Here is a 17,539-nt window from a genome sequence, read left to right on the forward strand (position 1 = left end):
GGTGGTGAATTCAATGACTGCTAATGTTGCTTCAGACTGTGGGCCTCAGTCTCTTGGGCTGTCTTCTCATTTCTAAAAGGATTGTAGTACCGGATGAACTCTGGAGTCCTTCCTAACTCAAGGGGAGAGAGGGGCATTGCAAGAGTAGGATATGGTAAGAGAGCAACAGAGGGTAAGGCCAAAGTATACAGGAAACCGAGAACCTCAGATGGGACAGATGCTTTCTAGGATTTTCCCATGTCCTCATAATCTCCCACACAGTCATTCTGACACTGCAACCCAGGTCTTTGGGCTGATTCCCTCTCTCCTTCACAAGTCCGTGTTATATCAGAACACTGTACCAGCAATAAGACCAAAGCTCTGTGGAAATTGAGTGATGAGAATAGAGAGCCCTTGGCTTCAGGAAACAGTTGATACCCAGCCCCAGCAGCAGCCTGGCATAAAGGAGCACCTTCACCAGGCACAGCCCCCTCTGCTGAGTCTGGCTGGATGAAAGACCAGGAAGGAGGCCTGAAGTTTTAGAGATGGAAGGAATCCCTAAAGATTATGTAACAGTCCAACTCGCCCCTTCTCTCATTTTTCAGATGGAAAAACAGGCCCAGATCAAGTGATGTCCAAGGTCACAACAGAGCCATAATGGGGGGGGGGGGGATTGTCAGAGTATTCTGCTGCTTCACCAGAGCTGGCAGCCCAGAGTTGACCACTGAGAAGGAAGACATGGATTTGAAGAGGAAGGTTGCTACCCAGATGTCCTGAGCATAGCCAGAAGGGCTAAACTGTATTGCTGTATGTAGGACTGGCCTGTAGAAATGGGAAGACCAAGAAAGGAAGAGAATGATCAGCTAATCTGTCCCCCAATGTTCTGTTTCTAGGCCTACCTAGAGTCTTTCTACAAGTTCTGTGCTTTGCTGGGGGGCACCACTGCAGATGCTATGTGTCCTATCCTGGAGGTAAGTGCCTCCCACTCCCTCCTTCTAGTCACTCTTTCCACCATTCGCTTCAATCTATGTAAGTTCCCATTCTGTGGCCAACAGGAAGCCTCAATACCTGAACCTTGCTTTCCACCATCCCCTTTCCCCTAACGCCACTCCTGAAGTAATCATCCCACAGGGAAGGGTGGTAAGGGTGTCTGTCTAGCCCCACCTTAGGAGACAGACCAGATTCCCCAGAGCAGTCTGGTCTGGTGCTCATGAGTCTACCATTCCACCCTCACCCCCATTGTCTGTTTATTGATGCAGTTTGAGGCTGACCGCAGAGCCTTCATCATCACCATCAACTCCTTTGGCACTGAGCTCTCCAAGGAGGACCGGGCCAAGCTGTTCCCACATTGTGGGAAGCTCTACCCTGAGGGCCTGGCCCAGCTGGCTCGAGCTGATGACTATGAACAGGTCAAGACTGTGGCTGACTACTACCCAGTGAGTGGGAATGAGGGAGCAGCTAATTTCCACCAAGACCAGGGGCCCCACCTCCTTCTCCCCATCCACCCTAAAAAAAGTGAAGTCCCTTCTTGTTTCATCCTCTTTCCTTTTCTCCCCTTCTTGTCATCATATTCCTTTGGGCCCTATCATTCAAATGCCTAGGACCTCCCCAAGGTCCTGCTTTGGCCTTCACTGGAATGATCTCTGTCACTTTGCTCTTTCCTACCTTGTAACCTGTCACTCCCTCTCTATTACCCTCACACCTTCCCCTCCTCAGGACCACACCCACTGTGATTTTCAGTCTCAGCATTACCCCCGTTATTTCCTTCTAGGAATATAAACTGCTCTTTGAAGGGGCTGGCAGTAATCCTGGAGATAAGACTTTGGAGGACCGATTCTTTGAGCATGAGGTAAAACCATTTTCTTGACTTAAATGGGAAGGTACTCACCCAGGGCTAGATTTCCATTTGAATTCAGAGCCTCTGTTGTTCTTGTGAGCATCTGCCATGGCCAGGGCACCCTAGACTAACATTTGCCCCCTTTGCTCTGGCAGGTAAAACTCAACAAGCTGGCCTTCCTCAACCAGTTCCACTTTGGCGTCTTCTATGCCTTCGTGAAGCTCAAGGAGCAAGAGTGCCGTAACATTGTATGGATTGCAGAGTGTATCGCCCAGCGCCACCGGGCCAAGATCGACAACTACATCCCCATCTTCTAGCTCACTCTCTCTCTCTCTCTCTCTCTCTCTCTCTGCTGATCCCCTGATTACTCTCCTTTGGCCACAATTACATGAGGCCCCCTGGGGAAGGACAGTGGGACTCCATGTGTATAGGGGTCCTTGGGAGCCCTTGGTACTAGGTATGTGTATATTTGGAACACAGTCACTCTTTTGGCCTATTCCATATGCACTTCATGCTAATGGAGCAGGGCTCCCCCTTCCTTTCCCCCCCCCCCTCACCCTGGACTTTGTCTTCTAGAGCTGTCAGGGCTGGAGTGGTAGGGTTCTGAGATCCTGGTGTCAGAACTGAGCCCCAACCCCCCCCAACAAGTAGCCTCTGTAATTTCTGTGTTAAAACCCCTGCCCTAAGAGAGGAATATAGGGGTGTCCCTGTCCTGATGTTTACAGCTGTTAAAGGCATCTGAGAAAAGCATGCAGTCACTTTGATCCCCTCTCCTCCTCCCTCCTTAAGGAAAGTCAGCTTGACTCACCTGACTCCTGCCAGCCCCCTTCCTCTCAGCTACCCCAGGGCCCTCTCCCCAGTGGAAAAGTGATCTGTAGGTATTAGAGGCAGGGGGGTACCCTGCAGAATCCTCCCCACCCAGACACACTATATGCACACATATGCAGGCCTTCCCCACCAGCACGAACCAGGGCTCGGGCTCTGGAAACTAAGGAGCCTTTCCTTACCACCCTCAGCCAGGAGGCTTTGGTACAGAAGGCAGGGCTGTACAGGCCCTCCTCCATGAATGGGGTGTCTCTTCTCTCCAGCTCACCCTGAGTTTGCGTGTTTCTCCTAACAATAAAGCTGCCCATTCTGTGAGCCCACTGTCTTATTCTTTTCTCCTAACATGAATACCACCAGATCTGGTCCACACTCTTTAAGCTTAGACTGCTCAACGACCTGCCTGAAGCATGTATGCTTTCCTCCATCATGGTCCTTGGCCTGAGGATGTGAGATATCCTGTGAGGCACTCTAGCCTCTATTCTGAAGGCTTCTGAGCCATCATGGAATATCAAGCAGGGAAGGGCATCTCCCCCTGAAGAAGCCTCTGTCCCTCCTTACTCAAACTAGTCCAAGATGAAGGTCCCTTATCTACCATCATATTTTATCCCCCATACACAGTTGCCCAGAGCCAGGACCATTTCATGGTTGTGGTTGTCTCAAAGCTACTGCTCATCTCTTGTGCCTAAATCAGGAAGCTGTGAGCTAGGGACAGGGGTCAGGCCCTGCCTTTGGCCTGGGGGGCAGGTGAGGGCCAGGGCTGTCAGTCCCTGGCACCTCCCCTACTAGGAGGTAGAGACAGGAAAGACCTGTCAGTCTGGCTTTGTCCTCCCCACCCTGAAAACACTTCACCTGGCATAGGGCCGGGCACAAAGCCCTCCCCCAAAGGACCCTGCTGGGCACCTGACAGGGAACCATCCACATTCTGGATGGAACAGAAGCAGGCCCTTGAGCAAGATCAACAGGCTGGTGCTGGTGCTCCTTTTCTTCCCTCACACTCCCATGCCCCTATGTGTCACCTACACCTGTCCACGACACTCTTAATACAGGATCATCCAAACCAGTACTGGACAACTCCAGGCAGCCATTACCAGTGCCCCATGACACCTGCCATGTCAACCTTTCCTAGAGCACAGGCATCAGGTGCACCCAATTATACTTAGGTTTTTGCAAGGCAAATGGGATTAAGTGGCTTGCCCAAGGCCACACAGCTAGGTAATTATTAAGTGTCTGAGACCGGATTTGAACCCAGGTGCTCCTGACTCCAAAGCCGGTGCTTTATCCACTACGCCACCTAGCCGCCCCTCCAATTATACTTAGATGGAATAAATAGAGCCTCCAGGATTCCATACTTGGCATTAATTCACTAAGTGATAGGGAACACACAGGATGTTTGGAGGGTCTGGAATCCTTGGGGTCCCCAGACCAACAGTCATACAATGACTGCTGACCTTCCTAAGTGGAGAGAGTTTTCTTAACCATTTGTACAAATGGATGAAGCTAGGGTAGGGGTCAGGCCCCCAGTCTGGGCAGATCTGTTAAAAATAAAGTCTGCATTGCCTTCTGATGACATCTTTCTTCACTATCTAATCTGTATTGTAGAAGGCTGGCCCAGAAGAGGGTGAGCCCAGGCAGATGCCACCAGAAGGGCCGGCAGTCTTCTCACAGCATAGTCCTGGCCAAGTTCAGAAGAGGCTTATCCCCCAAAGTGACAAGTTTTGCTGAAGGTTTTGGGATGAAGTCTCTGTGCTAGGGGAGATGGGGAGATGGGAAAATCCTTCCCTTTCTGCAGATTACAGTCTAGCAAACATAGCGACATCTCCCAGTCACTGATGCAACCACTAGTGACCATCAGTGGCCTGACCTTTTTCAGGCCCAGCTACACCCCATCAGTGTCATCCTCATAACCCTTGCCAGGACACCAGCATCTAAAATGGACCCTGGAAACATTTAGTTGGTGTAGTGGATAGAACACTGGCCCTGAAGTCAGGAGGATTTGAGTTCAAATCCAGACTGAGACAGGTACTAACTGTGATCCTGGGTAAGTCAAACCCTGATTGCCACAAGGGGGAAGAAAAAGAAAGGAAGGAAGAAAATGTACTCCATGTATAGGAGAAATAAAAATTCCAGTTTATTTATGTATCTTAAAAGTGACGATCAGTTGATGGGGGTGGCATAGAGGAGACAGCCGAGCCTGCAGCTCTAAGGGAGAATTCAAATTCTTGATCCAGCCAAGATGTAGTTGGAATTAACCCTTCAGATCCCAATAAGTTGGGAAACATTCCTTTCATTGAAATTTTACCGGGCTCAGCCCTTCAGGGGAAGGAGGGACCCCATCCTCCCTCCTCCCCCTCCGGCAGTTCTTCTGAGGGCTTTGGAGGGAAGAAGGCTCTAGAGACACCACTGATGTGGAAGGGCCCACTCAGCGGATGACAAGGCAACATCTGGATTTTCCCTGGGCCATGCCCACCCGCTGAGTCAGGAGATCAAAGGATGGAGAGTGGGAAGGGACCTTCGAGATCATGTAATGCAAACCGTCGCCTTTGTTAGAAGGAAAAGGCTTGGAGGGGGGAAACGATGTGCCCGAAGTCACTCCAGGACGCCCAGATCTTCTGGCTCTCAGTCCGGAGCGCTTTCATTTGTCCCCCACTGAGTCCTGGGCAGGGGATGCCCAAAGCGGGTCCAGGCCTCAGGGCCCTGTTCACTGGGACGTGGCCTGGGTCTGGTTCGGGGCCGGGGGCCGCAGGGCCCGGGGCAGGGGGTGGTTGATAAAGAACTCCTGCAGGAAGCGGCGGCGGAGCCCCTCGGGCAGGTAGTAGTGAATGAAGTACATGAGGGCCAGGCCCCGGCCCGTGTAGTAGCGGCGGTGGGGCCGGGCTGCCAGCAGCGCGTCGGTGATGGCCTCCACCACGGGGCTCAGGTCGGGCACGGCCAGGCGCAGGGTGCGCAGAAACTGGCCGTGGGTGTGCTCGATGTAGTCCTCTCCGTAGGCCTGCAGCAGCTCCCCGGGCAGGCTGGCCACCAGCAGCCGCTTCCGCTGCTCCCACAGGCCGGGGTCCTCCATGGGCGCTGCAGGAGCCGCAGCAGGGGTTGGGACCCCACGGCGCCCCACCTCCACCCGCCCAGAGCCAGCTGGGCTCCGGCCCTAGCAAGCAATGCCGCCCGGGGCCTCGGTTTCCCTGGCTCTGAAGGAGGAGGGGGATGTCCCCAGCTCCCTACCCCATCCCGGGTCCCCTAGATCTCTCAGACTCCACCCCAGCCCACCTGCCCTGCCCTCCCACTCTGCAAGCCCAGGCCCCGCCCGCCCCTCCCCCTCCGGGTCTGGGCATCCTCACCTGTCTTGAAGCAGCCGGGCTGGATGATGCTGACCTTCACCCCCCAGGGGAGGAGCTCGCTGCGGAAGGTGTCCATGAGCAAAGCCATCGCGGCCTTGGAGGTCCCATAGGCGGCCAGGCAAGGATAGGGCATGTCTCCTAGAGGGAAGGCAGGGGCGCGCACCGTCCTGAGCTTCTGGGGAGGGTCCAGCTTCCTTCCCCACCCCCCTCCAGTTCGGGTGACCCGCCCTCACCTGCTGGGCTGCCCACGGTGACAATGCGGCCCCGGGAGCGACGGAGCAGCGGCAGCAGCCCCTTGGTCAGCTCCAGAGCCCCGAAGAAGTTGATCTCCATTAAGCTGCGGAAGGTGGCCACCGGGGACAGCTCCACGTCAGCCACTATGTCGTTGTAGCCCGCGTTGTTCACGAGTCCCCAAAGTCCTGGCCCGGAGGAGAGAGGGTCACCACCGGGCCGGCCTACATCCCTCCCCCATCTCAGCTCCTCCTGCTTCCCAGCCTCAGCCTTTCCCCACCTGGAGCTGACCCCCTTCATCCTCACTCGATCACAGGTGCACCCGCACACTCTGTTCTCTTGGTGATCATATCTACACTACTATTAATTTAATGATTATGACTCTCCAACTCTCCTGAGCTACACATTCATGCATGCATTCTTGGAAACAGAATTCTTTGCTTCCCCTCAAACCCATTCACTTCTCTTTTTCACTATTCTTTTTTGGTTGGTGTTTCTGCAAGGCAGTGGGGTTAAAGTGACTTGCCCAAGGCCACACAGCTAGGTAATTATCAAGTGATTGAGGCCGGATTTGAACTCAGTTCCTTGTGACTCCAAGGCTGCCCAGTGCTCTATCCAGTGTGCCAACTAGCTGCCCCCCACTACTAATCTTGCAGTCACCTAGGTTCGTGACTTCCCTGCTCTCTTCCATTCCCTCTCACACCCCATATCCAAACAATTGTCCCGTGCTGTTTACTCTGCCTTCTCAGCATCTCTGAATTCTGGTCCCTTCCCTCTAGTCACATTACAACCATCTAGTTCAGGTAGATAGACTAAACAGAGCCTCCAGGATTCCATACTCAGCATTAATTTACTAAGTGATAGGGAACACACAGAATGTTTGGAGGGTTCAGAATCCTTGGGGTCCCCAGACCAACAGTCATACAACAACTGCTGACCTTCCTAAGTGGAGAGAGTTCACCTGGTTTCCGAACTTTCCAGCTCAACCTCCACATGGCTATCAAATTAATAATTCTACAATTCAAATCTGACCATCATCTCATGTTCTTGCTCAAGAATCTTCCATGTTTCTCCATTAACTCTAGGATCAGACATAAACTCCTTCACTTTGACATTTAAAGTCCTTCACAAGATTACTATGGGTGTCCTTAAAGTCTTAGGACAGTTTTAAGGTTTAAGAGCCTAAAGCTACACTAAGACTTTTGGAAGAGACTCTTTGTTACTCCCCTTCAGACTCTATATTTTTGTCAAATTAGTCTATTTGCTCTTCAACTTCCTTCCAATCCTTTGCAAAGATTTTTTTTCCATTCCTGAAATGTTTTCCCTCTTTCCCTCCAATTCCTGGAACCCATAATTCCTTTCAAGACTGAGTTAAAGTTATTCAAGTTATTCCCTAACTGCTTTAGTTGTGGGTACCCTCCCCCCTCAATCACTTTGCATTTATTTTGTATCTATACTTCATTTACTTCATCTGTGAACATGTGTACCCCATCCCCATGGAAAATGTAACCTCTTTGTAGGCAAGGAATGTCTCACTGTTGTATTTGAATCCCTCTGACTGAACACAGGAACCCAACCCATAGTAGATATTTAATGAATAATGGGTGATTGATTGGTTCAGTATCCCCTGATTAAGCCTGAACTATTCCCCCTCCCCTGATAACCCCACTCCCAAACCCCACCATTTTCTTTTCTCCCAAGATCAATAAAGGAAGACTGACCAGAGTTGGTGGTTTGGGCCTTGGTGAGCTCCAGGGCTCGGGTGATGTCCCCAGGTTTGGTCAGATCCATCTGCAATAGGGTCAGGCGGGAGGAGCAAGAAGCCCGAAGCTCTTGAGCCCCTTTGCCTTCTGGTTCCAGTACTGTAGCCAACACAGTGAAGCCCATAGCATCTAGCCTTTTAGCTGTCTCCTTCCCGAAACCAGAGTCACAGCCTGCAGGGAATGGAAGGAATTATTAGCCAATGAGGCTGAACCAGCAGCCTCTGGCATTCTGGGTTTGTCTAGTTCGTGGAGAACATATGCCTCCAGCATCTGCTGGCCCCCATCCATCTTCCACAAAGTAAAAGATAGAGCTTTGTAAAGTGCTTTGCCAACATTTCATTTGATAGTCACACCATCCTGAGATAAGAGCTACTTTTATCTCCATTTTACATATAGAGAAATTGAGGCAGACAACAGTGACGTGACTTGCCCAGGATTACATAGCTAATGTGTCTGAGGCTGAACTTGAACTCAGATCTTCAGGACTCTATCCACTGAGCCTCATTCTCAACTCCCACAACTACTGAACTGAAATTTTTAAAGCATGGATGTGACCATGTCACCAACGCTGCTTCAGAGACTCATCAGCTTGAAAATAAAATGTCAGATTCCCTGGCATTTAAAGCCACACCATTCCTTCCCCTGCTCCTCCTGGCTATTCCCTGTATATGGCATTCTGTCTCCACCCTACATGACCTGCGTGGTTATTGCCCTCTGTCCTCACCTGAGCTTACTCAAGGCTGCACTCCAGGGCCACTTACCTCCCCTACCTCCATCAAAGTTTGTTTTTTTTAATGTTTACTTATGTATCTCTGAACATATTGACAGCTGGTGTTCCATTGGGTAGAGTGCCAGGCCAGGAGTTAGGAAGACCTGAGTTAATATCACACTCACTGTGTGATGCTGCGCAAGTCACTTCACTGACGAGAGACTTTTTTGTGGTCATTATTACCCAGTGCCCAGCCTAGTGTCTGACATACCAGATACTTAATGAGGTCTTTTTGTTAACCCAATAGCAAGTACAAGCTGGAAGGGATCTTAGAGAACATCTGGGCCTTATTTTACAGATGAGGAAATTGAGTCACAAGGAAGAGAAATTGTCTATGCTGGTACTAGAATCCCCTATATCTGATTTCCAACTCAGTGCTCATATTTAACACTGTCCACAGGAAATGGTCTGCCCGCCAGAGCCAGTGTGGTTCCCTTTCCCTTCTCCCAGTATCCAACACTGTCTGCAGGAAATGTCTTCCCACCAGAACCAGTCCAGTCCTCTTTCCCTTTTCCCCTATATCAAAGGAGATCTGCACATTATGAATTCCTCTCCTTCACCTTAAGCAGGGGTCAATGGGCAGAGCAGGAAGTAGGGAGGAAGACATCTTGGTGAGGAGAAGGGAAAGCACTTTCTATCAAGTCAACAAGTGATTGACTGGGCTCTTCCATGCAAACCAAGGCTTTTCCAAGAGCCAAGGAAAGAATGAGGACCATGTGTGCCATGTGCCACTCTCTGCCCTCCCCTACATCTTCCTCACCTTCATGCCCAAGGTCAGGGAAGGAGGAGACTAGAGTGGGGACTCCAGGAGTCACTGTGTTGCCCCCAAATCACCAGGCCCTTCCCCATAGCACTCTCCATGGTTCCCGACCAAAGGAGTACCTACTCCTCCAGGTCCCCACTGGGTAGCCTTCCATCCCCCTCCCCAAATGAGTCCATTCTGGTACCAAGAATAGTCTGATCAGGTATAAAATCCAAACAAAACCTGGTCAAACTTGGTGTGGCTGGAGCACCCAAGGGCCTCTGGTTACACCACACAATTCAACAACACACATACATTTATCTCAGTAGACACACACACACACACACACACACACACACACAAACACAAACACACACTTACGCCCCCACCAAGGGCTAGACCCTACTTCAGACTTATTACCTTTGGGCTGAACTTAGGTAATTGCTCCCCAATTGGTCCTGTTCGGATGTATCCAGAACAAGCTGCCAAATTATTCTCCCAGTGTCTTCCCTCCTTTCCCAGCCCAGCACCGAGACAATGACTGGAAATAAAGATGCTTCCTAAATCCTTGCTGAATCTTCCTAATGCACAGGAATCCCGTTCAAAACCTTCCTGTGGCTCCCCGTTGTCTACAGGATAAAGTCTAATGACCTCAGCTTCGCCTTTAAGCTTCCCCAACCTACCTTTTCGGCCCCTGTGCCCCCTGTCTCCCTCGTACATTCACCACCTCAGCCAGAGTTATTCTACCATGGAGTCAGAGGACCCAAGTTATCATGGATCCTCTTGGAAAAGCAAAGAAAACAGCAGAAGAGCTGGACTTGAAGCTCCACTCTGCAAACAGCCCATCAGTCGGCGTGCCCCTGGACAGGGCACTTCGCAGAGCCTGCCTCGATTTCCACCCCTAAGTTGAGGTGGATGGACCTGAGATGGTCTTTAAATCTCCTGCCCTTAGGCAAATTCTCTGAATGCTTTCAAGGCACCATTCGATCCCTTCTCCGCACTCCGTACTCCCTAGCAGCAGCCTCTAACCTCTCCTCCCCAGGGCTGAGGTGAAAGCTTGGGTCTTGGGCCTGCTCTCTGGTTCCCTACTCTGGTCCAGCTGGTCCCGGCTGAGTCCTAAGGGGCCTCTCTGGGCCGATGTCCAGCTCGGGATTTGGCCGGAATAGAGGAAGGGAGGGAGGGGAAAGAAGGCGCAAGGACAGCCAGCAAGGAAGAGGAGGAAGGAGGAAGGGAGAGGAGGGGAGAGAAAAGAGAAGGGGGGCAGTGAAGATGGACGTGTGTGTATGGGGGGGCTCTCTAGACCTCTGAAAGGAATGTGTGCTGTTCTTGGAACTGGCCCCCGGAGTTTGGGGCTGGCGTGGGGGGAGTCTCCGTCCCACCTGGGTTTCTGAGAGGGTGACCCGGCCCGCCCCCCGTTCCTTGTCTGGCTGGGCTGAAACCTTTCAGCCTTGACCCCACTCCCGACTTGGCCCTCGCAGGCCCGCCCCTCTCTGCCTCCCGCCACCCCAGTCTGGCCCCTCCTCCCTACCAGGCTCCGTCTGGCTCCCGGCCCCGCCCCCTCCCGTTACCTCGGGAGAACAAAGCCAGGCTGAGGGTTACCCAGAGCTTTGTCTGGGGCCCCGCTGGCGATCCCCGCCCCCCTGGGAACCTGCGGTCCTTGTGGCCCCACTCTGTGTGCGCGCAAACGCACGCGCGCTTATGCATAGTGGGGGGGGGCTGTGTGTGTGCCCGGGGAGGGCCCCTGGGGTCCGAGATTCTGTACAGCTTGGTACCCACACCTCCTCTGTCCACGTGCACATGAAGATAGTCCCGGTGTCCGGACGCGCCTGACTCGCAGGTCATATGTTGGCATGGTATCTGTGGCCATGGTGGCTGGGTTGGGCTCATTTCTGGGCAAGTTTTACCACGGTCAGACACGTGTTGCAGGATGGCACTATCTGTACACTAGACACGTGGGTATCATAGGAACATAGTTCTGGAATCTAGAACACATTCCTCATTTTAAAGATACTTGTCACATAGTAAGTAGAACCCCTGACTGCCAGTCCAGAGCTCTTTCCACAGCACCCTCCGATCTCCAAGTGTCTTTGTGCACACAAGCCGAAGGGTCCCCATCCACTTGCTTCTGCCCAGATATCCAGGTAGAAGTGAGCATGTGTGTATCTATGTATCTGAGAAAGACTATCCAAGGTGAGAGACAGAGGGAAAAGGATGGGTATAGAATACACTCCCTCAGAGGAGCCCACTCTCCCTTCCCTGGTAGTCAGGCCCTCCTTCCCAAAGGGGGAAATTGGACCAGCGGCATCCATGACGCCCCCTAGCTCATGACCTCACTCCTCAAACAAAAGTCTTCCCAAGCCCTAATCTCTGGTTCATTTGGCTGAGCAAAGGGGGCAGCTGGCACCTAATATGTCCTTACCTGATATTTGTGGGCCTGGCTGATTCTTTGATGTACAACTGAGACTGTAAAAGAGAGTTCCTGGAAGATTGGGGAAGAGCTGGCCAGCTTCCACTTCACCTTTAGAATTGGGAGGCGTTACCAAGCTCAGGGAAGGAGTCTCTAGTCACTGATCTCATGCAGAAGCTGGGATAAGGGAAGGTGTCCAGCCAAAGAAGACACAAGCAGAATCTTAGAGCAGGGAGGGAATCAGTGGAAAGGACCTTTAGAAACATCCAGTTCAACCCCTTCATTTTGGTCATAAATGGGAACTGAGGTCCAAAGCATGGCCAGGGGACTGACTACCCAGATACTGGGCCAGGGAACTCTTCCCATGTGGGTCACAGTACTCCAGAATCCCCATTTTCCAAGGCTCTCCTGTTCTCCCTGAAGCCTACATTCCCTCAGTTTTGACACTTAGGAACCTGTCTCTAATATCACCAACTAGAAACCATGGAGTCAGCCAGAAACTAGGAGATGGCCAGAGCCCCCTGGGGGCAGTTAGGTGGCAAAGATAGCTCATGGGATCTGGAATCACGAAGACACATCCTCCTGAGTTCAAATCTGACCTCAGTCACTTACTGGATGATCTTAAGAAAGTCACTTAATCCTACTTGCCTTTGTTTCCTCATCTGTAAAATGAGCTGGAAAAGGAAATGCCAAACCACCAGTATCTTTGCCTAGAAAACCCCAAATGAGATTCATGACTGAACAACAACAAAGAGTCATCTGAGCTCCTTGTTTCCCACTGACTTAAAAGGAAATTGTGTGAAAAGGATGGGGGGTAGGGTTCTCCCTTCTGTATCCCCAGGTTCTGTAAAAGATCAGATAAGTTTCCAGAGGCCTACGGCTCTCCCAGGTCTGCTGGGCCTTCTCTCTTAAATGCTCTACTTCTATAGATCTTTCTTTGGACAACAAAGTCCTTGGTCTAAGGAATTCCCACTGGGAAAATTCTTTTCACTGTTGCAGATCATCAACTATGCTTCAACCCTGAATCTCAAAGAGTAGTCTGGCACACTGAGAAATTTAATGGTGTGCAACCCTCCTCACAGCAACCCAGTGAAGAAGAGCTATTATTATCCACAATGTCAATTATGAGATCTACTGATTCTACAGCCCCGATTCTACATCCCTTCAGGTTCTAGAGGGACAGGTGTCCAGAGGCAAGGTTAGTCACACACAGGAGGGGAAAGAGAGGTGGAAGGAAAGCCTTATCATGCCCCCCTCCCAAGCCATATAACCTGGGAAATATCTGGACCAGAGAAAGGGGGATCTGGTTTGGGAGTTGAGGGAGAGGTTCTCTCTCTACTGAGTTATGAGCAATGTAACAGCAAAGGGGACTTGAGGAAAAGCACAAACTTTTAAACTATGCTACCAGTCCCAGAAGTAGGGTTCTCAAAGTAGAATCTGGTCAGCTGTGAAAGACTCAGTTTCAAAGAACCCATGATGAAAAATGCTATGCACCTCCAGAAAGAGAACTGATGAACCCTGAATGCAGATTAAATGTATACTCCTCTTTGCTACTTTATTTTTATTATTTTCTTTTGTTTCTGTTTTCTTTTGCAACATGGTTAATACAGAAATATGTTTTGCTTGTATAACTGAAATCAAATTGTTTACCTTCTCAGAAGGGGGGAGAGTGGTGGGAGAGAGAGGGTGGTTTTTTTTTTTGGTAAAAATTGGATGCAGGATTGGACCTATAGGAAGGTACCCCAAGGAAGCTGTTAAGTATCAGGGTAGCTCAGTCCACATCTACTCCACCCTCAGGGTTAGATCACTAGAAACAGGCATGCCACCCTTCTCTCTGCCCATGTTGCTAATCTTAATTGGAAACCCTACTCAGGACAGTTTCTGGATGTAACATCTCTGCTCAAACTCCTAGGACCCCCCCCCCAGTCCACCAAGACCTTACAAGTAGACAGACTCTTCCCCCTTACTCATTCCTTCCTACTACCACCCAGAAGAGGCTGCTAGCATCTGCTCATATTGACTTAGAGGGGACAACAGAAATCTTTCCCAAATGTGTCTTTCTACAACAGGCCTCCCCTCTACTAAGCAAGGCACCCTTAGAGTCCTTACCAGCATCCCTGCCTCCAGTCTCTCTTACCCTCCCAGCTATTCCAGGGCATATTCTCCTTCATCTCCATTCAATTACCAAAGATTTATTAAATGTCTACTATGCACAGAGGCACTAAGTTCTATGCAGAAGAAGCAAAGATAATAATGGTTCTTGCTCTCAAGAAGCTTACATTCTATTTTAAGACTAGAATGTCTGTCTTAAAAGAAAGTTCGTATCTCTTTGCCTGGCTTTCAGGCCTCTCCATATTCTACTCCTTTTCAGTTTATCAAATATTTCTTTCCTCCTAAAACCCTCAGCTACAACCCAATCTCCTAACTCCTGGGAATGCCCAGAATCATAGGATTTATGCATAGAATGAACCTTAGAATTCATCCAACACAAGTCTTTCATTGAAGCCATGCATTCTCCAGAGAATTCAAATTTGAATCCATCTGCAAGCCTAATGCTCTTTCCTCTTTCTACTATAGCACATGGCTCCCTTCCACTCCTCACAGCAGAGCAAGTCATTCCTGTCCCACTCAGGATTGAGTCAATGGAGAGAGTATCTAGGAGGCAGAGGAGGGCAGCCGGCAGCACCTTAGATGGAGCAGTAGCCTCCTTGCCCTGGGGAGGCTACGTGGAGAAACCCCCTCCTTTATCATCGTCTTTGCCCCTCATACTAGCCAAGGAGACTACATGGGGGACACTGTGAGCTCGTTCTCCATGGTCTTCCTCATCACCCCGGGCACTGGGAGTCAGTGGCAGTCTGACAGGAAGAGGAAAAGTCCCTTGGGCCCTCTTCCCTTCCTCTTTGGTATCTACCCTCCCCTTTCCTTTCTGTTGATAGATTTATTCCCATCTCCAAACAAAGGAAGCTCAGCTTAGCAGAGTCTAGGAGGCACCTGAGCCCCTTGCTCAACCTCCTTCCGGGACTCTGCCCAGTCTTGGCCACAGGCTCTGTCCATGATGGCCTAGGGGTTGAGATACAATTCTTGCTTCTCTCACACAAATCCCTGTCCCATCTCTCTCCACTGCTCCTCAGCCCTCACCCATGAGAAGGTATCACAGAGACAACTAAGAACCTTAGCTGTCCTGCTAGCTCTCCTACCTCCCCTCAAGTAGGGACACCAGGCAGGACTGGAGAAACACTGAGAAGCAGCCTTAGATCTCAAGGCAGATAACCTGCATTTGAATCCTACCTTCTACAACAAATTCAAGTGACCCTGAGCAAGTCATTTCCCTTCCTCATCTGTGATGTTCTAATCCCATGAGCCATCAGCTTTCTCACTCTCTGATCCAAAAGCAGAGAAAGGAGGAGAGGTCTGTCCCAAGACATCATTAATTCTTCTGCTTCCCTCACCTTGGATTTGCCCTCTACTTCTCCCTCCCACTTCACTACCTAAGAAGTTTGTACAACTCTGACTGTCTGGGGTCAGCTTGAATTCATGCCCCATATGTTAGAGAGGCGTAACCTCAGACCAGGAGCCCTCCTCACACTCACTCAAATCTTGAGGTGATCCCTTGTTTCCATTTCTCTTCCCATAGATCATTGAATTAAGAGGTTGGACAAGCTGAAGTCTAAGTCATCCACAGCTGTATCCTATAACATTTCTATGTCCTAAGATCCCTTTGAGTCCAAGGTCCTTGTAGGGCCAGAAATACCCAGGGAAGGGGCTATATAATAACATGCAGGCAGATGCTTTCACACACAAATCTCACATTTCCTCCCCAAATATCTAGTTTAATCTGTCTGTCTGTCCATCTGTCCCAACTTGAGTGGAAAAGTTTCTGTTCAGGACAACATCTAACAGACTTATGCCACTCCAGAAATGCCTGGAGATGGCTAAGTATAAGACAATGAGTCCATTAGTTTTAGTATCCAAACTGCTCCTCCTGTGAGCTCATAGTATATTCAAACTAGCAGAAATCATAGAGGCCAACCCTTTAGTTTTACAATGAGGAAACTGAATCCCAGTGAAGGGAAGTGAGATGCTGAAGGTTACATACAGGTGGTAAACAGCAAAGGCTTGACTCCAATTCCAGTATAATTCCCACTAATTTAGTTTTTCCTAGTTTCCTTCATTTCTGTCAGCCTGGGAGTAATAAACAGTTCCATGCCACCACCTTCTGATTCAGAGAGCAGCCCATCACCACCTCCATTCTTCTTGATGGGCACCGTGCCCACCAAGACTCTGAAGGTAGGGACTGCCTCCTCTCTGGGATTCAGATGAGACCCTCACCCTCAAAGTCCACCCCATCCACCGATCACCCCAGTAGGCCAGAGCATAAGGCACCCGCTGTGTCTCAAGTCTCCCACCACTGGACAACAGGCTCTCTAACTAAAAAAGCTCCAATCGCCATCCAGTCTAGCTCGCCCTCTGCAAGTAGGGATTTTATTCAAAGAGATCCAAGGGCACTGGATGGAGTGGCTTTGGGCACCTCTGGTGAGCTCTAGGGGAAGCATCCGGATCCTGGTCTTCAGAAGTGAAAAGAACCCCGGAGTCATCTATTTGAGCCCCTTATCTTACAAATGCGGAAACTGAGGCACAAAGAACTGTGCTGCCTCGCCCAAGCTCACATCTACTAAAGTAATAAAGTTTAGGGTTAGAATCCAGATCTTTTGACTCCAGATTTGCAAAACGGCAGACTGTCTCCAGCCCCCCCCCCCCAGGAGTTAGTGGTTCCCCTGCTCCTTCAGGCCCCTCCGGGGGGGGGGGCGTCGCCCGGTCCGGTGGGGAGGGGGGACCCCCGGTGCCCCCGGTGCCACACCCGCTCCCCCGCCTCCCACTCACCAGTGATGAAGACCACCTTCCCCGCCACGGGCAGCCTGGGCCGCCGAGCGAGCCGGGACAGCACCAGCCAGCCGGCACTGGCGACCACGGCCACCCCGGGCAGCGTGGGCAGCAGGCGGCGACACAGCCAGTCCAGCAGGGCCAGCAGCGCCAGGGCCCCGAGCAGCGCGCGGCTCAGGCGCAGGTCGGAGCGGAGCATCTGGAGCAGCGCCCGGCCGGCCACCAGCAGCCACGCGCAGCCGTAGGGCCAGCGCTCCATGGCCTGGGGCCGGGGGGCCCGGGGGCCGGGGGGCTGGGGGCCCGGGGGGCTGGGGGGCCGGGGGGCTGGGGGCCGGGGGCCGGGGGCCGGGGGGGTCGGGGAGGAGGGGAGAGAGGAGGAGGAGGAGGAGGAGGAGGAGGAGGAGGAGGAGGAGGAGGAGGACCGCGGGCCGAGGGCTCCAGCCGGGCGGCGGGCGCTCTCCCTCTCTCCACTCGCCCTCGCCCGCTCCCCCAGAGCTTTATGAAGGACGGAGGGGGCGGGGCCGAGGGGCGGAGCGGCCGGGCCACCCGACCCCCCACCCGGGCCGCCGCGCCCCTCCCCCCGGCCCCCGCGGGCGGGCCCGGCCCGGGCAGGTGCCCCCCCGCCCCCCGCCCGCCCCGCCCCCGCCCGCGGGGCTCGGCTCGGCTTTCGAAGAAGCCGGAACAAAGTTGAGTGCGGGAGTTGGCCGGCCCGGCCCGGCCCCGGAGCCCCGGAGCCCTGCCCGGACCCCCTCGCCCCCCGCGCCGCGCCCGGC

General features: G+C 51.9%; 2 protein-coding genes across 2 annotated transcripts in view; one reads left to right on the plus strand and one right to left on the minus strand.

Moving 5' to 3' along the window:
- Nucleotides 1-2,956, plus strand: part of ATP6V0D1 (ATPase H+ transporting V0 subunit d1) — a 106,801-nt gene extending 103,845 nt beyond the window's left edge. Inside the window, exons 5-8 of the mRNA XM_074202415.1 lie at nt 873-950; nt 1,239-1,415; nt 1,751-1,828; nt 1,972-2,956. Of these exons, the coding sequence (XP_074058516.1) occupies nt 873-950; nt 1,239-1,415; nt 1,751-1,828; nt 1,972-2,133 (495 nt within the window). The 3' untranslated portion in view covers nt 2,134-2,956. The remainder of the gene's footprint in view (nt 1-872; nt 951-1,238; nt 1,416-1,750; nt 1,829-1,971) is intronic.
- A 1,788-nt stretch (nt 2,957-4,744) lies between these two features.
- HSD11B2 (hydroxysteroid 11-beta dehydrogenase 2) lies at nt 4,745-17,025 on the minus strand. Its single transcript, XM_074202408.1, has 5 exons — nt 16,767-17,025; nt 7,926-8,138; nt 6,207-6,392; nt 5,974-6,111; nt 4,745-5,707 (listed from the first exon to the last, which is right to left on the minus strand). The coding sequence occupies exons 1-5, from the start codon at nt 17,023-17,025 to the stop codon at nt 5,340-5,342; spliced, it is 1,164 nt and encodes a 387-aa protein (XP_074058509.1). The 3' UTR covers nt 4,745-5,339.
- Between the last annotated feature and the right edge of the window lie 514 nt (nt 17,026-17,539).

This window comes from Macrotis lagotis, chromosome 1 (genome assembly GCF_037893015.1).
Source record: "Macrotis lagotis isolate mMagLag1 chromosome 1, bilby.v1.9.chrom.fasta, whole genome shotgun sequence".
NCBI lineage: Eukaryota > Metazoa > Chordata > Mammalia > Peramelemorphia > Peramelidae > Macrotis > Macrotis lagotis.

Coding starts and splice junctions, on each gene's coding strand:
- HSD11B2 (XM_074202408.1), bottom strand. CDS start 17,025: ATGGAGCGCTGGCCCTACGGCTGCGCGTGGCTGCTGGTGGCCGGCCGG. Junction 6,393..7,925: donor GGCCCAAACCACCAACTCTG/GTCAGTCTTCCT, acceptor CCTCCGGGCCAG/GACTTTGGGGACTCGTGAAC. Junction 5,708..5,973: donor GCCCGGCTGCTTCAAGACAG/GTGAGGATGCCC, acceptor CGGCTCCTGCAG/CGCCCATGGAGGACCCCGGC.